Raw genomic sequence first — 19,719 nt, forward strand, 5'->3', positions numbered from 1 at the left:
TAAAAGATGCTTGGAAAGAAAGCTATGGCAAATCTGGACAACACACTAAAAAGCAGAGACATCACCTTGCTGACAAAGGTCTGTATAGTCAAAGCTGTTTTTTTTTTTCTTCCAGTAGTAATGTAGGTCTGTGAGAGGTGGGCTGTTAAGGAAAGCTGAGTGCTGCAGAATTGATGCTTTTGAATTGTGGTCCTGGAGAAGACCTTTGAGAATCCCTTTAACATCAAGGAGATCAAATCAGTCAATATTTAAAGAAATTAATTCAGATTATTTATTGGAAGGACAAATACTATACTTTGGCCACATAATGAGACGACAGGACTGGCTGGCAAAGACCCTGAAGGTGGGAAAGATTGAAAGCAAAAGGAGAAGGCAATGGTAGAGGATAAGATGGATAGATAGTGTCTTGGAAGCAATGAACATGAGCTTGGTCAGACTTCAGGAGATAGTGGAGGATGGAGGGCGTAGCATGTTGTGGTCCATGGGGTCATGAAGAGTCAGACAAGACCAAATGAATCAACAACAACAACAATAAAAACATTTTCATGTCTTATGAGAGGCAGAGTCATGTAATGGAAAGTATGCTTGACTTGGGGTCAGGAGATACCTAGGTTTAATTCTGTCTTAGTTGCTACTTACGTAAATATGGGGAAATCATTAATCTCTTTGAACCTCAATCTCCTCATCTGTAAAATGGGTTTAATATTACTTCTGTCACAGGGATATTGTAAGGATCGTAATGAGAAAATGCATGTAACTTTGCAAGCCATGAAAATTCTATATAAGTGAGTTTCCTTTACATTATCTCCTTTGATATAGATATGTGTGTGTATATGTAGATATGTGTATATAATATATGTACATATATATGTGTATATATACATATATGCATGCATGCATACATATATATTGCTTTGTGGCTCATTCTGTCCCCTCATCGAACTCAAAGTGTAGGGTTTATCCCTATTATTATCCCAGATTCAAACTACTCTGTGAGTTTACATTCAACAAAATGTAATTCACAAACCCCAGTTGACTTGTTTTCTTTTAATAGTCAAAGGACAAAATTAGTTGAAGCGAAAGCATTTAGTTAAATGGTAGAATAAGAAAAGTAACATTTTTTTTCCCTACAAGGATGGGGCATCCTTGCTTACAAATACATACAGTATTAGTGGCAAGTGCATGCACATGGAGAAATGTGTAAGGAGCATATTGAGTCATTGTGTGTGAGGGAAAGGCATATACATATCCATTTGTCATTAGAGCACATAGGAGGAAGAGCTCAATCACATCTCAGATGCTGTAGGGCCCCAGATATGGTGATGTAATCATGCTGTTCCCACTAGGAAACTAGGAATGTACCCTGCTGGTCTCAGAAGTTATTGCTAGATACATGGTCTCTATTCTACTGAACAGGATTTGACTCTCATCTCTTCCAGACACTGCTAGTCTGCACATGCTGTTGCCCCTAGATGCTACATGGTTAGACATGTAGTCTTGAATTTCTGGCTAAAATCCTTAGCCATGTAAGGAAAGAGCTCTTTCAGCTTAAGTAAATCTCAGAGGCTTTATTCTGCTCTTTTTTAGGTCAGCAAAAGCCTATTTCCTTAAAATCTGAGTTACTGGGGCCTCTCATCTCCCAATAAAAGTGAGGCTGGTACTCTAGGGCATAACCTCTTGAGAATATAAAGCAGACTCCTCCTGGTTAGTTCAAACCATCAGGCTTAATCTTTTCTTTGAACTCCTCTTTCTGGTTGAGGGTCTTTGGTCTCTCTACCAAAGGACCACACCCTAGCTTATGGTAAGTAGTCTATAAACCTCCAGGTTTTCAGTCCCTGATGTTAGAACATTAGCTCACTATAATTATCTGTCCAATAACCTCCAAAAATCTTTGAGGTTAAGGATTTCCCAAGTTTTCAAACCGTAATGAACCAAGACAATCTAAGCTTATGGCAGATGGGTCTTTGCTACAGGCCTAATAACATTTCCAGGGGCGGGGGGGGGGGCAGCTAGATGGTGCGGTGGATAGAGTACTGGCCCTGGAGTCAGGAGGACCTGAGTTCAAATCTAGTCTCAGACACATGATATTCACAAGCTGTGTGACCCTGGGCGAGTCACTTAACCCCACCACCTCACCCAAAAAACAAAACAAAACAAAAAATTTCCGTGTGGACAGCAAGACCTAAAAGGGGTTTCTCTTCATGCACTCCCATTTGAAGTAGCCCAGTGGAGTATTTAGTTCAAGTATTGTTCTCACTTTATAGATAGGGAGACTGAGACAGTGAAGGTCAAGTGATTTACTCAAAGTCACACAGTTTGTAAGTAATGAAAGACAGATTTTGAATCCACAATGTCTTGTGTACCTTCTAGCATATTATGGTGTCTTGAATAATTTTTTCCTGCATATATTGTTTAAAAGTGGTATATTAAACTACTGTCTATTATTATATACCTTTGAAAGGTTTAAGACAGAATATAAAAGACACTCCTTAGTTTATTCATAGCATGTCTAAAATTTGCTTCTAGAAGAATGGGCAGATATTGAATGTTTTTATGTGTTGCAATCACATAATTTACAGCTGGAAAATAATTTAATCCTAGAATCCTTCATTTTACAGATATATTTATGGATCAACTATATCCCAGGTAATTTAAGTGATTTATTCAAGATAGAATAAATAATCAATAAAAGAGTCCAGATTCAAACTCTGGTCCGTCACTCTAAAGTTAATGAACATTCTTTTTTTCTTAAACTAGAGGACTGGATACACTACCCCTAAACTCGAGATTTGTACCTTGGTTTATCTTAAAACTTATCTCTTCAGCACCAGCAGGTATTGAATCCAGTAGGACCCCACAATCAGTGAAACAAAACAGACTACAAAATGTATGTGTGTATGTATGTATGTATATATGTATAAATATGTATTGTGAAGGTATATAAAACTAGGAACCTTACTAAAATTAGCAATCCAGGACTTCAGTGAAATATAGAAAGAAATATGTTTTATGCTCACATTGAAAAGTGGTAGCAACATTTAGAGGCCTTTCACATAAACCAGTTATTTGTACTCACCCTCAGCTTGTTACATTCCATATACACAAGTGAAATGGAATGAGAGTATTTTGAATCTTATAATAGATATAGTGTGGCTGAGTATGTTTGCTTGACTAGGTTGTGAATATATAATCCACAAAGCAGGGTGAAAGATGAAAATTTAGGCTAAAAATTTCCTCTGCCCCTGAATGCATCATCAAATAATTATCTTGACTGATTTGGAAAAAAAAATCAATGAGTCCTTTTTTTCCATCAGGTGAACACAACATTTGACACAGCTTTTGTCTCTATTTTGGCTCCTTTATTGCCCAGCTTCCCTGTCCTATGTCCCTGCTAAGAAAGAGTTAACCAACCTGATATGGTGAGAGTGTATTATCCTCCCTGAATACTGTAATCTAACTTATAATATCCCTGTTGCCTTGAGCTTTGGGGTGATTTGTTATTCTATCCTTCAACCAGGCCCAGCACAACAAATCAAACCACTGAGGTCTGGTTTCAATATGCATTGTTAGGGATGGTGGTATGAAAAATGGTCTTGTAACTACTCTAGAAAAGATTATTCAGGAATCAAAATGATGGAAGAGAAAGGCCCACTGTTCTCAGTGCTTGTTTGAACTTGTTTTGTAGAAATGCATTGCTTCCTTTATGGCAAAGCCTTGGCAATTTGAATATTCTGGGACTCAAGAGAAAGAAAGCAAAAATTGCTGTCTGACCTTGAAGGAAAGAAAAGCCTAAAGCCCCATATCTTGAGAGCTAAGGATGAATATCTTTGGAATGCAGTTCTAAGGGGGTGTGAGGTAACTCTGAAAAGCAATAGCTTATAAAATTCTGGGCCATTGTCACATTGCAGGATGAGGCTATGGTAATTGATATTTTGCTAAAGAGTATTTATAAGGCATAGGATTTTCTTTTGAGTATTTAGCTTTAGGGACAAAGGAGAGGAAGAAGTTACTAATTGTATAAAGGTTAGTGTCTATTTAGCAATGGAATTAAATCTATGAATCATCATTTTTATAGTACAGATAATGAACAATGGAGGGATTCCTGTCACAGACTAGTGCAGCATAACCTTAGAATATTATATTATAATGATAATAACACCAGCACCTTCTGTATGCACAAGAACTGTCTCAGGAGAATTCTAAGCAATTTATAGATTGTTTTTAATCAATCTTCAAAACATTCCCATGTGGTATAGAAATCAGATAGTATTAACCTCATTTTCATGACCAACCTTAGGCAAAATGTGAAGTAGGAAAGGCTGTCTTTGATGCATCACCCACTTGGCCTACTTCTCCCCAGCCTCTCCTTTGCTCCCATCTTACTTCCTTCCCACTATTTGAAGGGGGAAACTCATTTTTAAAAATGGTTTATGTATTACCTATTTCCAATATTTTGAGAGAAAAGGGGTAAGAAAGAATATAGAGAGGAAATGAAAAGAAAATGAAAAGAGGGAAAAGAGAAAGAGGAGAGGGGGAGAGAAGAGATGGGGAAGAGAGACAGACAGAGAAACAGAGAAAGACAGAAACAGAGGGAGGAAGAGAGAGAGAGAGAGAGAGAGAGAGAGAGAGAGAGAGAGAGAGAGAGAGAGAGGAGAGAGAGAGAGAAAAGAGGAGAGAGGGGAGACAAAAGAGAGAGAGGGAGGGAGGGAGGAAGGAGCAGTGAGAAGTGAACATTGGATATATGAAATGCAGTGGCCCTATATTTTATGAATATTTTAAAGATTATTTCACTATTTTTAAAATGACTTTGATTTGTACAATTGTATCATTTGTACAATTGTATCAGGGTCAGAGTGATTCAGATATTGCATATATCTAGGAGTGCGTTCATTTTTAAAATTCTTTGTCTATCTCAGTTTTATTGATTCTCTGCTCTATATTTATATCATTATCAATTCCTAATGAATCCCTGCTCTACACCTTCCCCAGTACAATCCTCCTTTATAATAAATAAGCATAGCCATGAAGAACTTGTCGACATACTGATCACATCTGAAAAGATATGCTTCATTCCCTACCTATTGCCCATCATGTCTCTAAGGAGATGTGGAAAGCATGCTTCACCATCAATCCTCTGAAGTCAAGTTTGGTTACTGGGTGGAGCAGAGAGCAATGGAGTCTCTCAGTGTCCTTTTCCTTTACATTATTTTGGTCATCATGTGAATTATTATCTTGGTTCATTAAGGTTTTTTTTTCACTTTCTTTTTTTTTCTGTTATTCAATTCTTTTTGTACAAAATGACTAATATGGAAATGCCCTACATCACTGTACACATACAACCTATATCTGATTGCTTTTCAGATATAAGAGAAAAGGGAGGGAGGGATAGAACATGGAACCCAAAATTCCAAATAAAAATGTGAAAAAACTATTTTATAGAGCTAGGAAAAAATAACAACGAGATTCGTTTAGAATAACAAGAGGTCCAGAATATCAAGGGAACTAATGAAAAGAAATGCAGGGGAAGGTGGCCTAGCCATTCCAGATCTTAAATTGTATTATAAGGCAGCAATCATCAAAACTTCTTGTTACTGGTTAAGAAATAGAGTGCTGGATCAGTGGACTAGATTAGGTAGGCAAGACACAGTAGTCAACAACTATAGTAATCTACTATTTGATAAACCCAAAGATTTCAGCTTCTGAGATAAGAACTCACTCTTTGATAAAAACTGCTGGAAAAACAGGAAAAAAGTATGGCAGAAACTAGGCATAGACCAAAATCTCACACCATATAGCAAAATAAAGTCCAAATAAGTTCAGGATTTAAATATCAAGGCTGATACTACAAGCAAACTGGGAGAGCAAGGAACACTTTACCTGTCAGATTTATGGAGAACAGAAGAATTATAACCAAACAGGAGATAGAGAGCATTGTGAAATGTGAAATGGATAATTATGATTACATTAAATTGCAAAGTTTTTGCACAAACAAAGCCAATGCAACCAAGATTAGAAGGAAAGTAGAAAATTGGGAAATATTTTTTACAACCAGTGTTTCTGATAAGGGCCTCATTTCTAAAATATATAGAGAATTAAATCAAATTTATAAGAATACAAGTCATTCCCCAATTGATAAATGGTCAAAGGATATAAACAGGCAATTCTCAGGCAAAGAAATTAAAGCCATCTATACTCGTATGAAAAAGTGCTCTAAATCCTACTGATTAGAGAAATACAAATAAAAACAACTCTGAGGTATCACTTCACACCTAAGAGATTGGCCAAGATGAGAAAACAGGAAAATGATAAATGCTGGAGTAGATGTGGGAAAATTGGAACACTAATGCATTGTTAGTGGAGTTGTGAACTAATCCAACCATTCTGTAGAGAAATTTGGAACTATGCCCAAAGGGCTATAAAAATGTGCATACCCTTTGACCCAGCAATAGCATTCTAGGGCTGTATCCTAAAGAGATCAAACAAAGAGATCTCTTTGAATTGTTTTAGAATTTTTTACCTGTCCTGGAATTCTATTTGCATTACATTATGTAACATTTTGATAGTTACTTGCTAACTAGACATTAAATCTCAGGTAATGTTTTCATTTGTGTAAGAAATTCATTTTGTTGCAGTGTCCTCTGTAAGACAACATACAGATTACCAATCAACTGAGTTAATACAATTCTTTGTTTCAATATCAAAGAGCCTTAAGAAAAATTCTAATTTGTTTTGATTTGTGAGCCATACTGTATAGGATCATTCTTGGAATGTTTACATCTTATTTGGAGATAAAATGCTAATAATGTGCACTTCTCTTCATTTTTGTATCACTGGGAGATAAAAGAAAAATTTTCATGTAAGAAGTTGATCATCAAAAAAAAAAAATCCATCATTTACCACCCAGTGTCAGTGAACAGATAGGACAAACTGAGAGTTTGCTGAATCCCTTAGCAATACAAGTTTTCCTGATAATGCTAAAAGACTGGATAGTTCCACATGTGAACCTTAACCCCAGCTTTAAATTTACATTCAAGAAATATAGAAAAAAATAGGGATATTCCACTGGTTTACATATATAATGTTTGTTATTTACATGTATTTTAAATTGCTGTCCCTGTTAGAGGTGAATGGGCAGGAGAGCTGCCTCTAAAATTTCCAGTATATTAAAGAGGATAAAGATGACATTTAGATGGTAGAAGAAATGACTCAAAAAAGAAGCCAGAAAGGAGAAGTTTCTGAAGAAAGGAAAGACTATCTTTACCCATGTCAAGAGGTTGTCAGGTGGGAGAATGTGTCGCAGGAAAAAAAAAGGAGAAAAAAAATTGAACTACCAAAGCCTGATAATAGTTATGAGGTTGTTCTGGTTTTTTTTCCATAGAGCTTGGATCTGGACTTTCTGAGAAAGAGGCCAATTACATGTTTTATGTAACAATAAGGAGAATCAATGAGTGACATTAAGTGTAAGGAAATCTTTTGCAGCTCTGAAGAAGGGACTGCACATCATGATTTTTCGTGATTTCCTTTTGAAGAATGCAGAGGTCACCATAGAGAGATTTGACATGCCAATTAGGAGAAAGGTTATCTTCATGGAAAATGAGCCAAGATGTGATGGGGAGTCTGCTGATATTTATCAAACCTGATAACTGCTGCCCAGTTCCATTGACAGTAATTGTTAGCTATTTTTAAGTCCTTGATCGGAAACTAAGATTTATAAGGGAAAGGGAATTACCATTTGCATCATACTTTAGATTTTACAAAATATGATACATGCATTATCACATTAGATCTTCACATCAACTCTATTTAAGTATTGCTACCCAACTCTGATTCTATGATTTTCTACATTGAGCTATACTCTCAAATACTTCTTAAATACACATGGAATGATTCTCTAATAACTCCAAAATATCACATTCAATCTTCATAACAACCCCATGTAAGTATTAATGTTTCTGTTATGCAAATGACAAAATTGAAGCTCAGAGAGATTACAACTTGATACCTAAAGTATTGATCGACTTCCAACTCTATTACAATTCATTAGTGTGATATAGTTGCCAAAGACAAAGCAAATAATGAGGCTAGTTGGTGGCAAAAGTATATAAAGCTCTAGACTTGGTGACAGGAAGACCTGAATTAGAATCCTACCTCAGACACTTACTAGCTATGTCACTCAGGATAGACCTCTTGACCTCCCTGTGCCTCAGTTTTTCTTGGGTAAAATGAGAATAATAATAGAACCTACCTCCAAGGGTTGTTGTAAGGAGGAAACAAGATACCTGTTATCATACACTCTAAAATATAAATATGAAATACAGGAAAACTGTATGTATATACACACAGAGACATTATTATTATAAACCTAGTTTTAAGTACTCTCACCACCCTATCTTCCTCTGGACACACTACAATTCTTAATTTCCTTCCAAAATTCTGGCTCCCAGAAGTGAATGAATAATCTAGACATGGTCTAGCCAGCACAGAATACAGAGGTACAAGGGCTTCCCTTGCCATGTATATCATATTTATATGTTTCAGATCATATTAAATATATGTATATACACATATACACATATGTGTATGTTATTGTTTTTGGTTGTATGCTTATTTGTTTTGCCTATTAGAGTATTATAGCTCAAGACCTCTTCTTGTTTATAGTTATAAATTACCAGGTGCTTTGTGATCCTAAAAGAGTTTGAAGGAGAATTTGAATTCATGATTTCTTGCCTCTAGTTAAGTACTTAATGTACCGGGTCTCCTATCTGGTTCTAAGGATGAGTAATCTAAAGATGAGAAGGGTATAATTACTGTGTCCAAATATCACTGCAAGGTGGAAAAGAGGTTTGACTTGTTCCATATTCCTCTAGAAAGCAGAACCAAGGCCACCAGGTGGGAGTTAGAATGAGGAAGAGATTCCTAACCATCATAGCTGTCTTAAGCAGAATGTCCTGCCTCATATAGTAATGAGCATTTCTCAGTACGAAGTATTCAAGCTACAAATGAATACTTTGGGTGGATGCTGTAGATGGAATTTATGAATTGAGTAGTGAATGGTTGGACCACATGATCATGAAGGGTGTTTCCAACTCTGATTCTGAGATTCTTTATTGAACTATATTCTCAAGCATTACTTTAATACACATGGAATAATTCTCTAAATAATGACAACTGTCTCATTAGAAATATGTAATCCCACTTTTGAATTATTAAGTTACCCAAATAATAACTTACTAAGTAGTACGACACTTCTGAGAGGATAAATGCAGTTTCCAAGGAATATCCAGTGAATATCCCGAGATTGTAGGTTTAGAACTGAAAGGCACTTTACAGATCATGTAGTTCCACCTTCTCACTTTGTAATTGAGGAAACTGAGACCTGAAGAGGTTAAACACCCATGTGATTAAGTGACAGAGCTATTATTTGAACATCTGGCTGTGTTGTTTTGGCCCAGCTAGGTGGTGCAGTGGATACAGCACCAGCCCTGGATTCAGGAGGACCTGAGTTCAAATCCAGCCTCAGACACATAACACTTACTAGCTGTGTGACTCTGGACAAGTCACTTAACCCTCAACTGCAGAAAGAAAGAAAGAAAGAAAGAAAGAAAGAAAGAAAGAAAGAAAGAAAGAAAGAAAGAAAGAAAGAAAGAAAGAAAGAAGAAAGAAAGAAAGAAAGAAAGAAAGAAAGAAAGAAAGAAAGAAAGAAAGAAAGAAAGAAAGAAAGAAAGAAAGGAAAGAAGGAAGGAAGGAAGGAGAAGGAAGGAAGGAAGGAAGGAAGGAAGGAAGGAAGGAGGAAGGAAGGAAGGAAACTGTGCTATTTCTACTGCCCCAAATTTCTTTAACTATAGGACAATGTGCTTCAACAAGTCATAACAATATACTGTCCTGCTTAAACATACATAATACAGAATTCTGGAAGGGACAAGAAGCTATTCTTGTCTCATTATGCCCCCTTACTACAATCATCCTTTGTCACTTTTCTTCACTATGCTTATTATTATTTGTTATTAAATATTTCTGATCCACCAGTACACATGGCTTCAATAGCCATGCATTGTATGACAATATATTGATGTGACCCTAGAAATAAGCAAGAGGAGGAAAATCGGCTGGATTGTGCCCTTGAGAAAATGTGCAGTGCTTTTAATAATTTGAAAAACTTCTTTAAAATATTTTATTCTGAACTGTAGCACCAGAAAAGTATATGAAACTGTGAGTCTCCGTTTCACACTACTTGATTTTTTTTAAAGAAGTATATGATGGATTCTTTATTATTTTTGAAATGGTCCTTCTTGTGTCTACTTCCTTTTAAATCTCTTCTTCTCTCGTAAATTTATATTTTAAAATATATTTCAGTGGTCCTTTTTTCTTGAAATCCTACCCTCCTCCTTTAATTGCTGAAAAGAACAAAATCAAGAGCTTGTATCAATTAAGCAAAGTCAAGGAAATATATGTGTATAGTGGTCATGTCCAAAAATGGATGTCTCTTTCTGCACTTTGAGTACAACAAATCTCTGTCAGTTGGTGGGGAACATTCTTCATCATAGATCCTCTGGACACATGACTGGTCGTAACATTATTCTGAAGCCTTAGTTATTTCAAAGTTCACAATATTGTTGATGTTGTATAAATTGTTCTCCTGATTCTGTACCCTTCACTCTGCATCAGTTTATGGAGAGCCTAAGTTACTCTGATATCTCTATTTTCATTTCTTATGGTACAGAAACATGACGTTACATTCATATACCACAGAATTTGTTCAGCAATTTCCCCATTTGGTGGACATTGCTCTTAAATGCTAGTTCCTTTGTTTCCCTTTTTAATTTATCTTTGGGATCAAGAAGTTTGTTTTGCTGTTGAGTAGTTCCTCCCTAATTTTACCTTCCCTCTTAATCAGATGTCCTCTCCTCTTAATTACTGCTTATTTCCCTGTGTTAGGCTTGTTGTGTTTCTGCATCAGACCACACACATGTGCAGTGTGTGTGTGTGTGTGTGTGTGTGTGTTTTCAACTCTTCTTTGAGATATGCCATTCCCACCTTCCTTTCTCTGTGTCTGTACACTTATCTTCTCAAGCTCCTCAGTTGTGAGAAATAAGTTCTATTCTCTTCTTTCCCCTTCCTACACTAGTATATTTATTTCATTCTCCCTTCTCTCTTACATCTTAAAGCCTTCAGAACAGAATGAATTCACCCCTAGATGTTCTGCCTTAATGGATTTTTTTCATACCCTTTAAAGATGTTCTGAAGGAACACTCGTTTCTTCACCCTATATTAGAATGTTAGTACTACATCATTATACAGTTTCTTTCAATTTTGCTCAAATAAATTTACCTGTTTCTTTTTATTTTTGTTTATATTTGAAAATTTCTACTCATTCTTGGAAATGCTTAGCACATATTGTCTTATTTGATACTTACAATACTCTTGGGAGGTAGGTACTGTTATCTCTATTTTATATTAGAAGAAACTAAGGCTCATTGACTTGTGCATGTCATCAAGTGAATAAGTCTCTAAGGCATTTGAACTCAGATCTTCCTGTTGCCAAGTTCAGAGCCTTATGTTCTGTGCCACCAGGCAGCCTCAAGTCTGCTAAAAGTTTATTTTTTCCATGGTAGGATTTTAATCAGCTTGTACTGATTCTTGGCTAGAAATGCTCCTCCATACCTAAAAGTTTCTTTTTAAAAACCCATCTTTTTGTTTTCTTCCAGTTACATTACATAGAAGACAGCCATAGAGTATCTTCTCTAGTTGGAAAGAAAGTATAAATACATAACGAATCACTTGGTATGGACTGAATGATAGGCTACAAAAGCAAAAGAAAATGAAAATAATTGTATTTTTTTCATGCATTATCAGGCCTAAAAGGGACTTGAAAGGTCATCTAATCCAACATTCATTCATGAGAAACCTGAGGCCCAAAAACTTTCCAGATCTAAAATCCAGTGCACCTCCCAATTCCTTTCCCATTATGGAATGCTCCCTTTCCACAAAATCCTCCTCCTCAATCAGTATCAAATCCACCTGCTAACTACTATGAAATCAATTTCTTTTGATATGTCATTCAAATACATGAATCTGTTTTGAGGCATTAGAATATGTTATGTTGATATTTTTCCTGTCAGTCATTCCCATGAATTAAAAAAGGCAAATTATCAGGGAGGATTTCATTCATTACTCTATAACAGATTCACATTCAATTCACTAGCATAACTTTCTATCTTATTTATGATGCATACTTGGAAACCTCCTAGGACTATTATTTCGCAGGGATTACAGTAGCCATATCAATAAAGAATGTGCATATTCACTAGACAATAGTGACCATTATTATATGATCTATATTTTATAGGTAATAGTATTATAAATAATAGCCTTTTGTTGGATTTTAAGGTTTACAAACACTTTCAGAAATATTATTTTATCCTCTCACATTTGGGACTATTGTTGACTCCATTTTACAGAAGAAGAAAGTGTGTCTGTGTATGTAGGTTTATATACATATATATAGAGAGAGACAGAGAGAGATTTTTACATGTATATAGATATGTATGTTTGTAGTTCATTTCTGTGTATAGGTTTTATTTTTTCCAAAACAATTCTCTTCTTATCCTTACTTTCCCATTATAGTCAGTTCATTCTCCATTGATTCTCCTAGCTACCCAAACTTAAAACCTTAAAAATCATCCCTGCATCATTCATCTTTTTCATCTCAAATATCCTATCAGTGGCCGTCAGGTCACTTACATTTAGGCAATAGACCTTGTATCCTTACCATTTCCACTAGCTCAAGCTATTGCCACCTCTTATCTGAACTCTTACATTAGTCTCCAAACTAGTCTCTCAGTGTTCAGTCTCACTTCCAGTTGATCCAACATACTGCTGTCAGATTATGTATCCTAAAATATAGCTCTGATCATGTCACCCTCTATATGAAAACAAAAAGCACCAGTAATAACTTCAATGGTTTCCCATTACTTACTGAATAAAGTCCTGATTTCTTAGCCTACTGTTAAGGTCCATAACAATGGAGCTCCATTCTACCTTCATTTCACTACTCTAACCTTCCTACTCCCTATTCTCTACCCAAACTAGACTATTTACCCTTGTCCAGATGCATCCCAGAATGTCTTAACTTTGTGTCTTTTGCTCACATTATACCACATATCATACTATAAAGTATGGAACACCTCTTGTTGAAATCCCATCTACCCTTCAATACTCAGATGAAATGCTACCTCCTCCATAAAGCCTTCCATATTCTCCTAGCTGAAAATGATTACCCCTTTCATTCTAATTCTAATAAAACTGTCTTTGTATCACTGTTATTTCTTCCATACTCTTTTATGTTATATTTTCATATCTTTCCCATCCCCTCAAACTCTCCCCTCTTCTTAACTTCTCTTGTAGGTACCTTGATCCTTCCAGGCATCCTTGTTATCAGCCTCAGACTCATAACCAGCTCTTCCTTCTCCCTTTACCCCTTCCATTCAATCAGATACCTATTCTTATCTATCTTCATAACATCTCATATCCATTTTTTTGCTTTCTCTACACAGTCACCACCCTACCTCAAGCTCTCATTGTCTCTTGCCTTAACTGTATTAGTAACCTTCACTGTGTCTCTCTGCCTCCAATTTCTACCCTTTCTAATATGTCTTCCCACACATTTGCCAAAGTCATATTCCTAAAGCACAGGTACAACTATATCACTCACCTGCTTAAGAAACTACAGCGATTTCCAATTCCTTCTAATAGTAAATATAAATTTGTGTTTGACATTTAAAGCCTTTCATGACATGGCTCCACATTGCCTTTCCATCCATTGCCTTGATGAGAATAATTTTTTTCATGTTACATTCCAGCCAAGCTGGCCTTGATACTCCTCACATATAACATTCCATCTCTTATCTCTAAGCCTTTGCAATGGCTGTCTCCTCCCATCCTCCCTCTCCCCACCCATACCTGGAATGCCCTCCCTTCATTTCCTCATAAAATCAATAGCTTTTTTATGGCTTAGCTCAAGTGGCAAACTTACTTCAGGGTTTAGCTTCATATCCTCTACATGAGGCCTGTCATAATTCTCCAGATGCTGTCTTCTTTTCCTTTGCGGGAAATGTCTATATTTATTTTGCATATATTTATATAAATACTCATCATTTGCCCCCCCCAAAAAAAAAAAAAGAATGCAAGCTCCTTGAGAATAGGAGTAGTTTATTTTTGTCTGGATGTCCCCAGGACTGAGCACAGTACCTAGCTTAGCCCTTGATATGTAAAATGTCCTGGATAAATTAAATTGAATTGATTAATAAAAATCCACTGTCTCCTATCTCAGATTATAAATTTCTTAGGTTAAGGCCCTTCTTGTGCATTTTTGTTTCTATCTCAGTTCTTATCACAGTGCTCTGCAAATAGTACATGCTAAATATGTTGAAAAGAATACCACATTTGGAGTTAGAGCTCTGGATTTGAGACTAGGAGCTGATAGTGAGTAATTTCACCCATGGGTGATGACTGGTCAGGTCACACCACAACTCTGGGTTTTAGTTTCTTCATGTGTAAAATGAAAGCAATAATACTTCCTCTCTCTACTTCACTGGGTTACTGTAAAACCAATTACATAAAAATACATAATAATATATAATAATTCACATTTGCATAGTTATATATACATATATATGTATAAAATCTCATTTGATCCTCACAACAACTAGAGAGGTAGGTGTTATTATTGTCATCATTTTTAGAGATGAAGAAACTGACAAAGATAGGTTAATGTCAGGCTTAGGGTTACACAGTTATTAGGTGTCTGAGGCCAGATTTGAATGCAGATTTTTCTGACTCCAAATCCAGTATTCTATTCACTGTACCACATAGAGGTGTGTGTATGTGTGTGTGTGTGTGTGTGTGTGTGTGTGTGTGTGTGTGAAAATTAACTACTTGTTACTGGAATGTTAATCTACTATCAATTTAGATATAACTTCTATTTGCATATGTGCTGTTATTTCAGTAATTATCTATCTAATGTATATTCAGCATAATTCTTCCATCATCCTTTATTTCTTTTGCTATTTTATACAAGAAATTTCTGGAAAATTGAAGCTTGATTTTAATATCATTCAGCCAGATCATCATCTTTCTTGTATCTTTTCAAATCTCAACCAGTATACCTACCATTCTGCATTTCAATCTAAAGTTCCTCTCCCAAATCTGTTTCCAGTTCCTCTTTAGAGTTAGGTATTCACATGTTAAAGAAAATCAACTTCCTTTGTTTCACTCTCAAATTACTATAACAATAATCCATAAGAAACATGGGAAACAGTTGTTGACCAAGTCTATTCCTCTGGACTTCTGCAGGCATCTGAGGAAACATTGCACTCGAGCAATGAGGGCGAAGACCCATTCCGAGGAATGGAGCCTTACCTAGTACGGAGACTCTCCTGCCGTAATGTCCAGCTTCCTCCCCTGGCCTTCAGACAGCTGGAGCAAGCAGACTTAAAAAGTGAGTCAGAGAACCTACAAAGGCCCACCAGTCTTCCACTGAAGATTCTTCCACTGATTGCCATCACATCTGCAGAATCCAGTAGGTAAGTGCCAATGGGAAGAAGTTCCTAGTTCTATTTGGAAAAAAAAAAGTATTTTAGTGACATGTGTTTGTAAAAGTTTTGTTCCCTGAGTAGTATATATGCTGTTAAGAGAAAAAAAAAGGATGATTTCTGCATAGCATGCCAATTCTTTGAGGAGGGCCAATTTTGGTAATATTCCTGAGGAGGTTGAAGACATATTGATGGATGATAACAAGTAATTGGGAATAGCGTACCATTACTGAAAAAAAAAATATGCTGGGTAAATATAATGCAACAGAAAAAATCCCAAGCAAATTAGAACTGATGGAGAAATTACCATGTGGGAATAAGTATCTAGAAATAGTAGGCACTATTCATTGAGTCAAAATGAATTTGAAATCAAGGAGAGATTAATTATGGTATAATTAGAGTCAAAGGAAAAGATGTAATTACATTCATGTGTGTAGTAATCTGGCCTATAGCACTTTGAGGTACTGCTTACTAGAGTATTCTTTTGGTTCTAAGCCCAACGTGATTTTTTTCAGCTGTGAAAGTGAAGTAGAAGGACTTGAATAAGTAGATCTAACAGGATTGTGCCAATGGTCATTTCTCAGTTTTCCGGCATCTTGTACTTTCCACTTTGCAGGGGATTTTAAAAATTTCCATTTTCCCATCCTTTTTTGCTTCCTTTTATTCCTCACCCTCCCTCCCCATTTGAGGGCTTTTCATTATCTCCTTTGGGAATAAGGCTGGAAAAGGAAATAAAGCACAGATCTATCAAATGCTCAGATGGTTTGTAATATTTGCTGAAGCCTAAGTGAAGAAGGAAAAGTAGGAATCCAGCAGTTCTCATCTTGCCAGATAATCCAAAGATTGCTGCAGAGTATATTGCACACAGTGTGAGGAGGTGATCAATGGGCAGGAAGAAATTTTCAGCCATATTCTGGAAACATAGTTTCAAGATTTTTCTTAATGTGATCTTGCTGAGGTTTCTGTAAATATGGCCAATAACTCCTTTCTTTTTTTTTTTCTGAAGTTATTTGTTTGTTTTATTAGCTATGTGGTCTCTGGATACTTGGAGATATGGAGAACTACTCCTTGAATGATATTAGTTCAACTCACACTTTTTGCAAGTAAGAGGAGGTTTAACTTTCTTAGAATTGAATCTGTGATACAATGTTAGTAATGAGTAATGCCGTGAGTCCCTGCGTCAGCAGCCCTGGTCTGATGCTGGCACAGTGTGAAGAGAGAAAGAATCACGGGCCAGGTGGAAGATGTGAAGAACAAACTTTGTTTACTGATCTGAGGGCTCAGGCTTATATAGTACTGGATCAAGCAATAGTAACATTATTTTCCATGAAAAGCACAAACCTAATTAAGTGATTGCCTTACTTCCTTGTACCTTGTCTGTTAGTTTCTTTCCTGCGTCCTGTCCTGTACCCATCCGTTTCCTCCCTTCCTGCAACCTGTTCTCAAAAGACAGAACAGGGGGGTGGTGAGCCAACACTCTGAGTTTCACAGCTGTCGAACTTAGTACAAACTACAGGTAAGACCCGGGCTGGCCTAAGCCCTCCAACTCCCCAGAGCCGGCCCTCTACAAGTAAACTAAATAAACTCGTCCAGTTAGCTATCTCTAGGGTGGAGAGTGGGGGGGGGGGAAGCAAAAGGAAGAAAGTGACATGATAACTTCGTTATATATTTTAAAGGAATAGCAAGTTGTACATAATAATTTGCAGTTTCATGTATAATCATATTTTTTTCTATTCTACTATGTCATGGAAATGCTGATTTTATTTCTTAAGTTCAGAAAAAAATATATTTTTTTTTTATAAAAGGGTAATATTAGCCAGATTGCCTCAATAGACAAGAGCAAGTGATTCTGTAGAGTAGCTTGCTGCCCTGTTGTGGGGATAGCTGGTTCAGAACAGCATTTTTTTGTAATTTATACAAGGAGCGTTTGAGCCAACTTCCCAATCCTTTGGATTAACAGTTACCGTTTTCCCCCAGGGTAGCTGGCAGAATGTTCACTGTTAATCCCAAAATTTGTAGATTGACTAGTAGAGGGAAGCTGGGGTCAACTTTTGTTTCTTCTCAATACCTACCTCCCATAAACTACCACTTCCACCACTACCATTGCTACTTTTGTCACTAATTCTGTCCGTAATCATCTCATGACTGAGGAGTCTTAACCAAATTCCTGATCATGTGAAAGAGAAGAAAAATGGACAACAGTAACAGCAGTGGCAATAAGCCTGTACCAGTAGTAGGGGAGTGTTAAATAGACACTGCCTACCTTACATTTCTCCCCTTTTCATTTGATTCCAGTGAGATAGCCTGTTGCCAGCACCACATGGCCACCACTTCAGCAACCTAACTTAAGCCCTATCCCAATGTGGATCTTATGTGCAGAGTACCTGATTCTACCCACAGCTACTCAGCATAAGTGATATTATTAATATTCTGCACAAATGATAAGCTGTTCATTCTGGGACAGGTGAGAAGATGGAATAAACTATATTAATTATTAGAGATTCAATTAATTGGGAAAGAAGGAACATTGGAAAGTAGATATGACTTTAGGACTGTCTCTAGGCATGCTAAAATTATGATAGATCTTGCTCACTATAAAAGAAGACTATGTATTAAATATATCTCTTTATGGTTGGCCACTGTTTAATTAAAATCCACGGGTGGAATATGAGCTGGGATAATTGTGTAGCTAATTGTGTGTACTAAAAACAAACAAGTACTCTCCAAGGGCCAAGAGGGCTTGGATATAATGTTTTTGAAATCTTCTACACTATGACACCTTACTTGGTTCAAAGTAGAAACCAAGAGGCATATGTGTTTTAAAATACAATTGCAACATGCAAATATGTGAAGTATATTTCAAGGGAAGAATCAGTGTATTGAAAATCACAGGAAATGGTTGGCTTAATTTTGCTGAAACCAGCCAATGTCAAGACTGGTCAACTAACCACATTAAATAAAAAATAAAAGATCATTACCTCCTAGCCAGAAAGTTGCTATGCAATTAAATGTCAATAAATAGAGAAGACATGGGCAAATAATCCCAATATGGCTTAGCAGGAGGGAAAGTTGAAAGCAGAAAAGTAAATGCATCTGGGATTTACACAAGGGTGTGCTGACAATTACTTAATAACCAATTTGTTGAGAGAAAAAATGTACCCATAACACACATTATTAACAGTTTTCTCCATCACTTTCTTAAGTCTAGACAATCAACAAAACAGTAAATCAAGCCCTGATTCATAGTACTTGCCACTTTCAGAGGTATAAATGGTCACCCCAGAAATGTAATAATCCACTTAAAAGCCACTATGAGCTGCCTCCAGCATGACCCTAGAATTATCTTACTTTCTGTCTCTCCTCAAACTCCTTCCTATCCCTTCTTCCTCTCAAACAGGAATATGAGGACATTTTGATTCACTTAAAATAACTTGTTTTTTGATGGCTGTCTAATGAATGGCCACATTTGTCTTCAACAAACTACTCTGAACCTTTTCTTAGCTTTAACCAAAAAAACCCCAAACCAAACAATCCCCAACTTTTTTTTGGGGGGGGGGGGAGATCTTCTCCGCCTATCCCTGGCCTCCTTTCAGGGGCTGTTTTTTTTTTCCCCCTCTATGCTTTCATCTCATTTTTTCTCTCTCACCTTGAGTAGAGTATCTTAAAGCAGTTCTCTAGATTTGTTTAATACCCTCTGTAGAGCCACAACATGGCTCCAAAGAGTAATTGGTTTATGAACGGGATCTTTGGCCTATAAAAGTGCATTATGAATAGAGACTAATAGTTTCCTTATATAATGCCAAGACAAAATAGTTGTCAGACAGAGGTCAAGACAACTTTCATTTATGACTGCTTTAATGATTTCACCTCAGGTTCATTTCAAAGTGGGGATATGTGAACATGTTTAAATTTATATTCATACATCATTCCTTTGCATTTCTAACTGTGAAGTTGTTTGCATTCTGATTTAGTGAATGTAGTGAGCATTTTGGAAATTTCTACATGAACACAAAATAAAATCATAAACTTGGTACTCTGTGAGAAGCTACATTTCATCTTTCCCTCATAGAAGAGTAGGTTTGAAGTTTTATAGCCAGATCTTTGATGGCTTAAAGAAAAAAAACTGCAC

The 19,719-nt window shown here is 36.4% G+C and overlaps 1 protein-coding gene across 4 annotated transcripts in view; it reads left to right on the top strand.

The window, feature by feature from the left end:
* Window positions 1–19,719, top strand: part of LOC110222317 (3',5'-cyclic-AMP phosphodiesterase 4D-like) — a 798,164-nt gene that overhangs the window by 725,443 nt on the left and 53,002 nt on the right. For all 4 annotated transcript variants that reach the window (XM_078153186.1, XM_078153187.1, XM_021007250.2 and 1 more), the window contains one exon: window positions 15,352–15,581. In XM_078153186.1, the coding sequence (XP_078009312.1) occupies window positions 15,352–15,581 (230 nt within the window). The remainder of the gene's footprint in view (window positions 1–15,351; window positions 15,582–19,719) is intronic.

Source organism: Phascolarctos cinereus, unplaced genomic scaffold, assembly GCF_003287225.1.
Source record: "Phascolarctos cinereus isolate Bilbo 61053 unplaced genomic scaffold, phaCin_HiC Scaffold_4;HRSCAF=312, whole genome shotgun sequence".
Taxonomy (NCBI): domain Eukaryota; kingdom Metazoa; phylum Chordata; class Mammalia; order Diprotodontia; family Phascolarctidae; genus Phascolarctos; species Phascolarctos cinereus.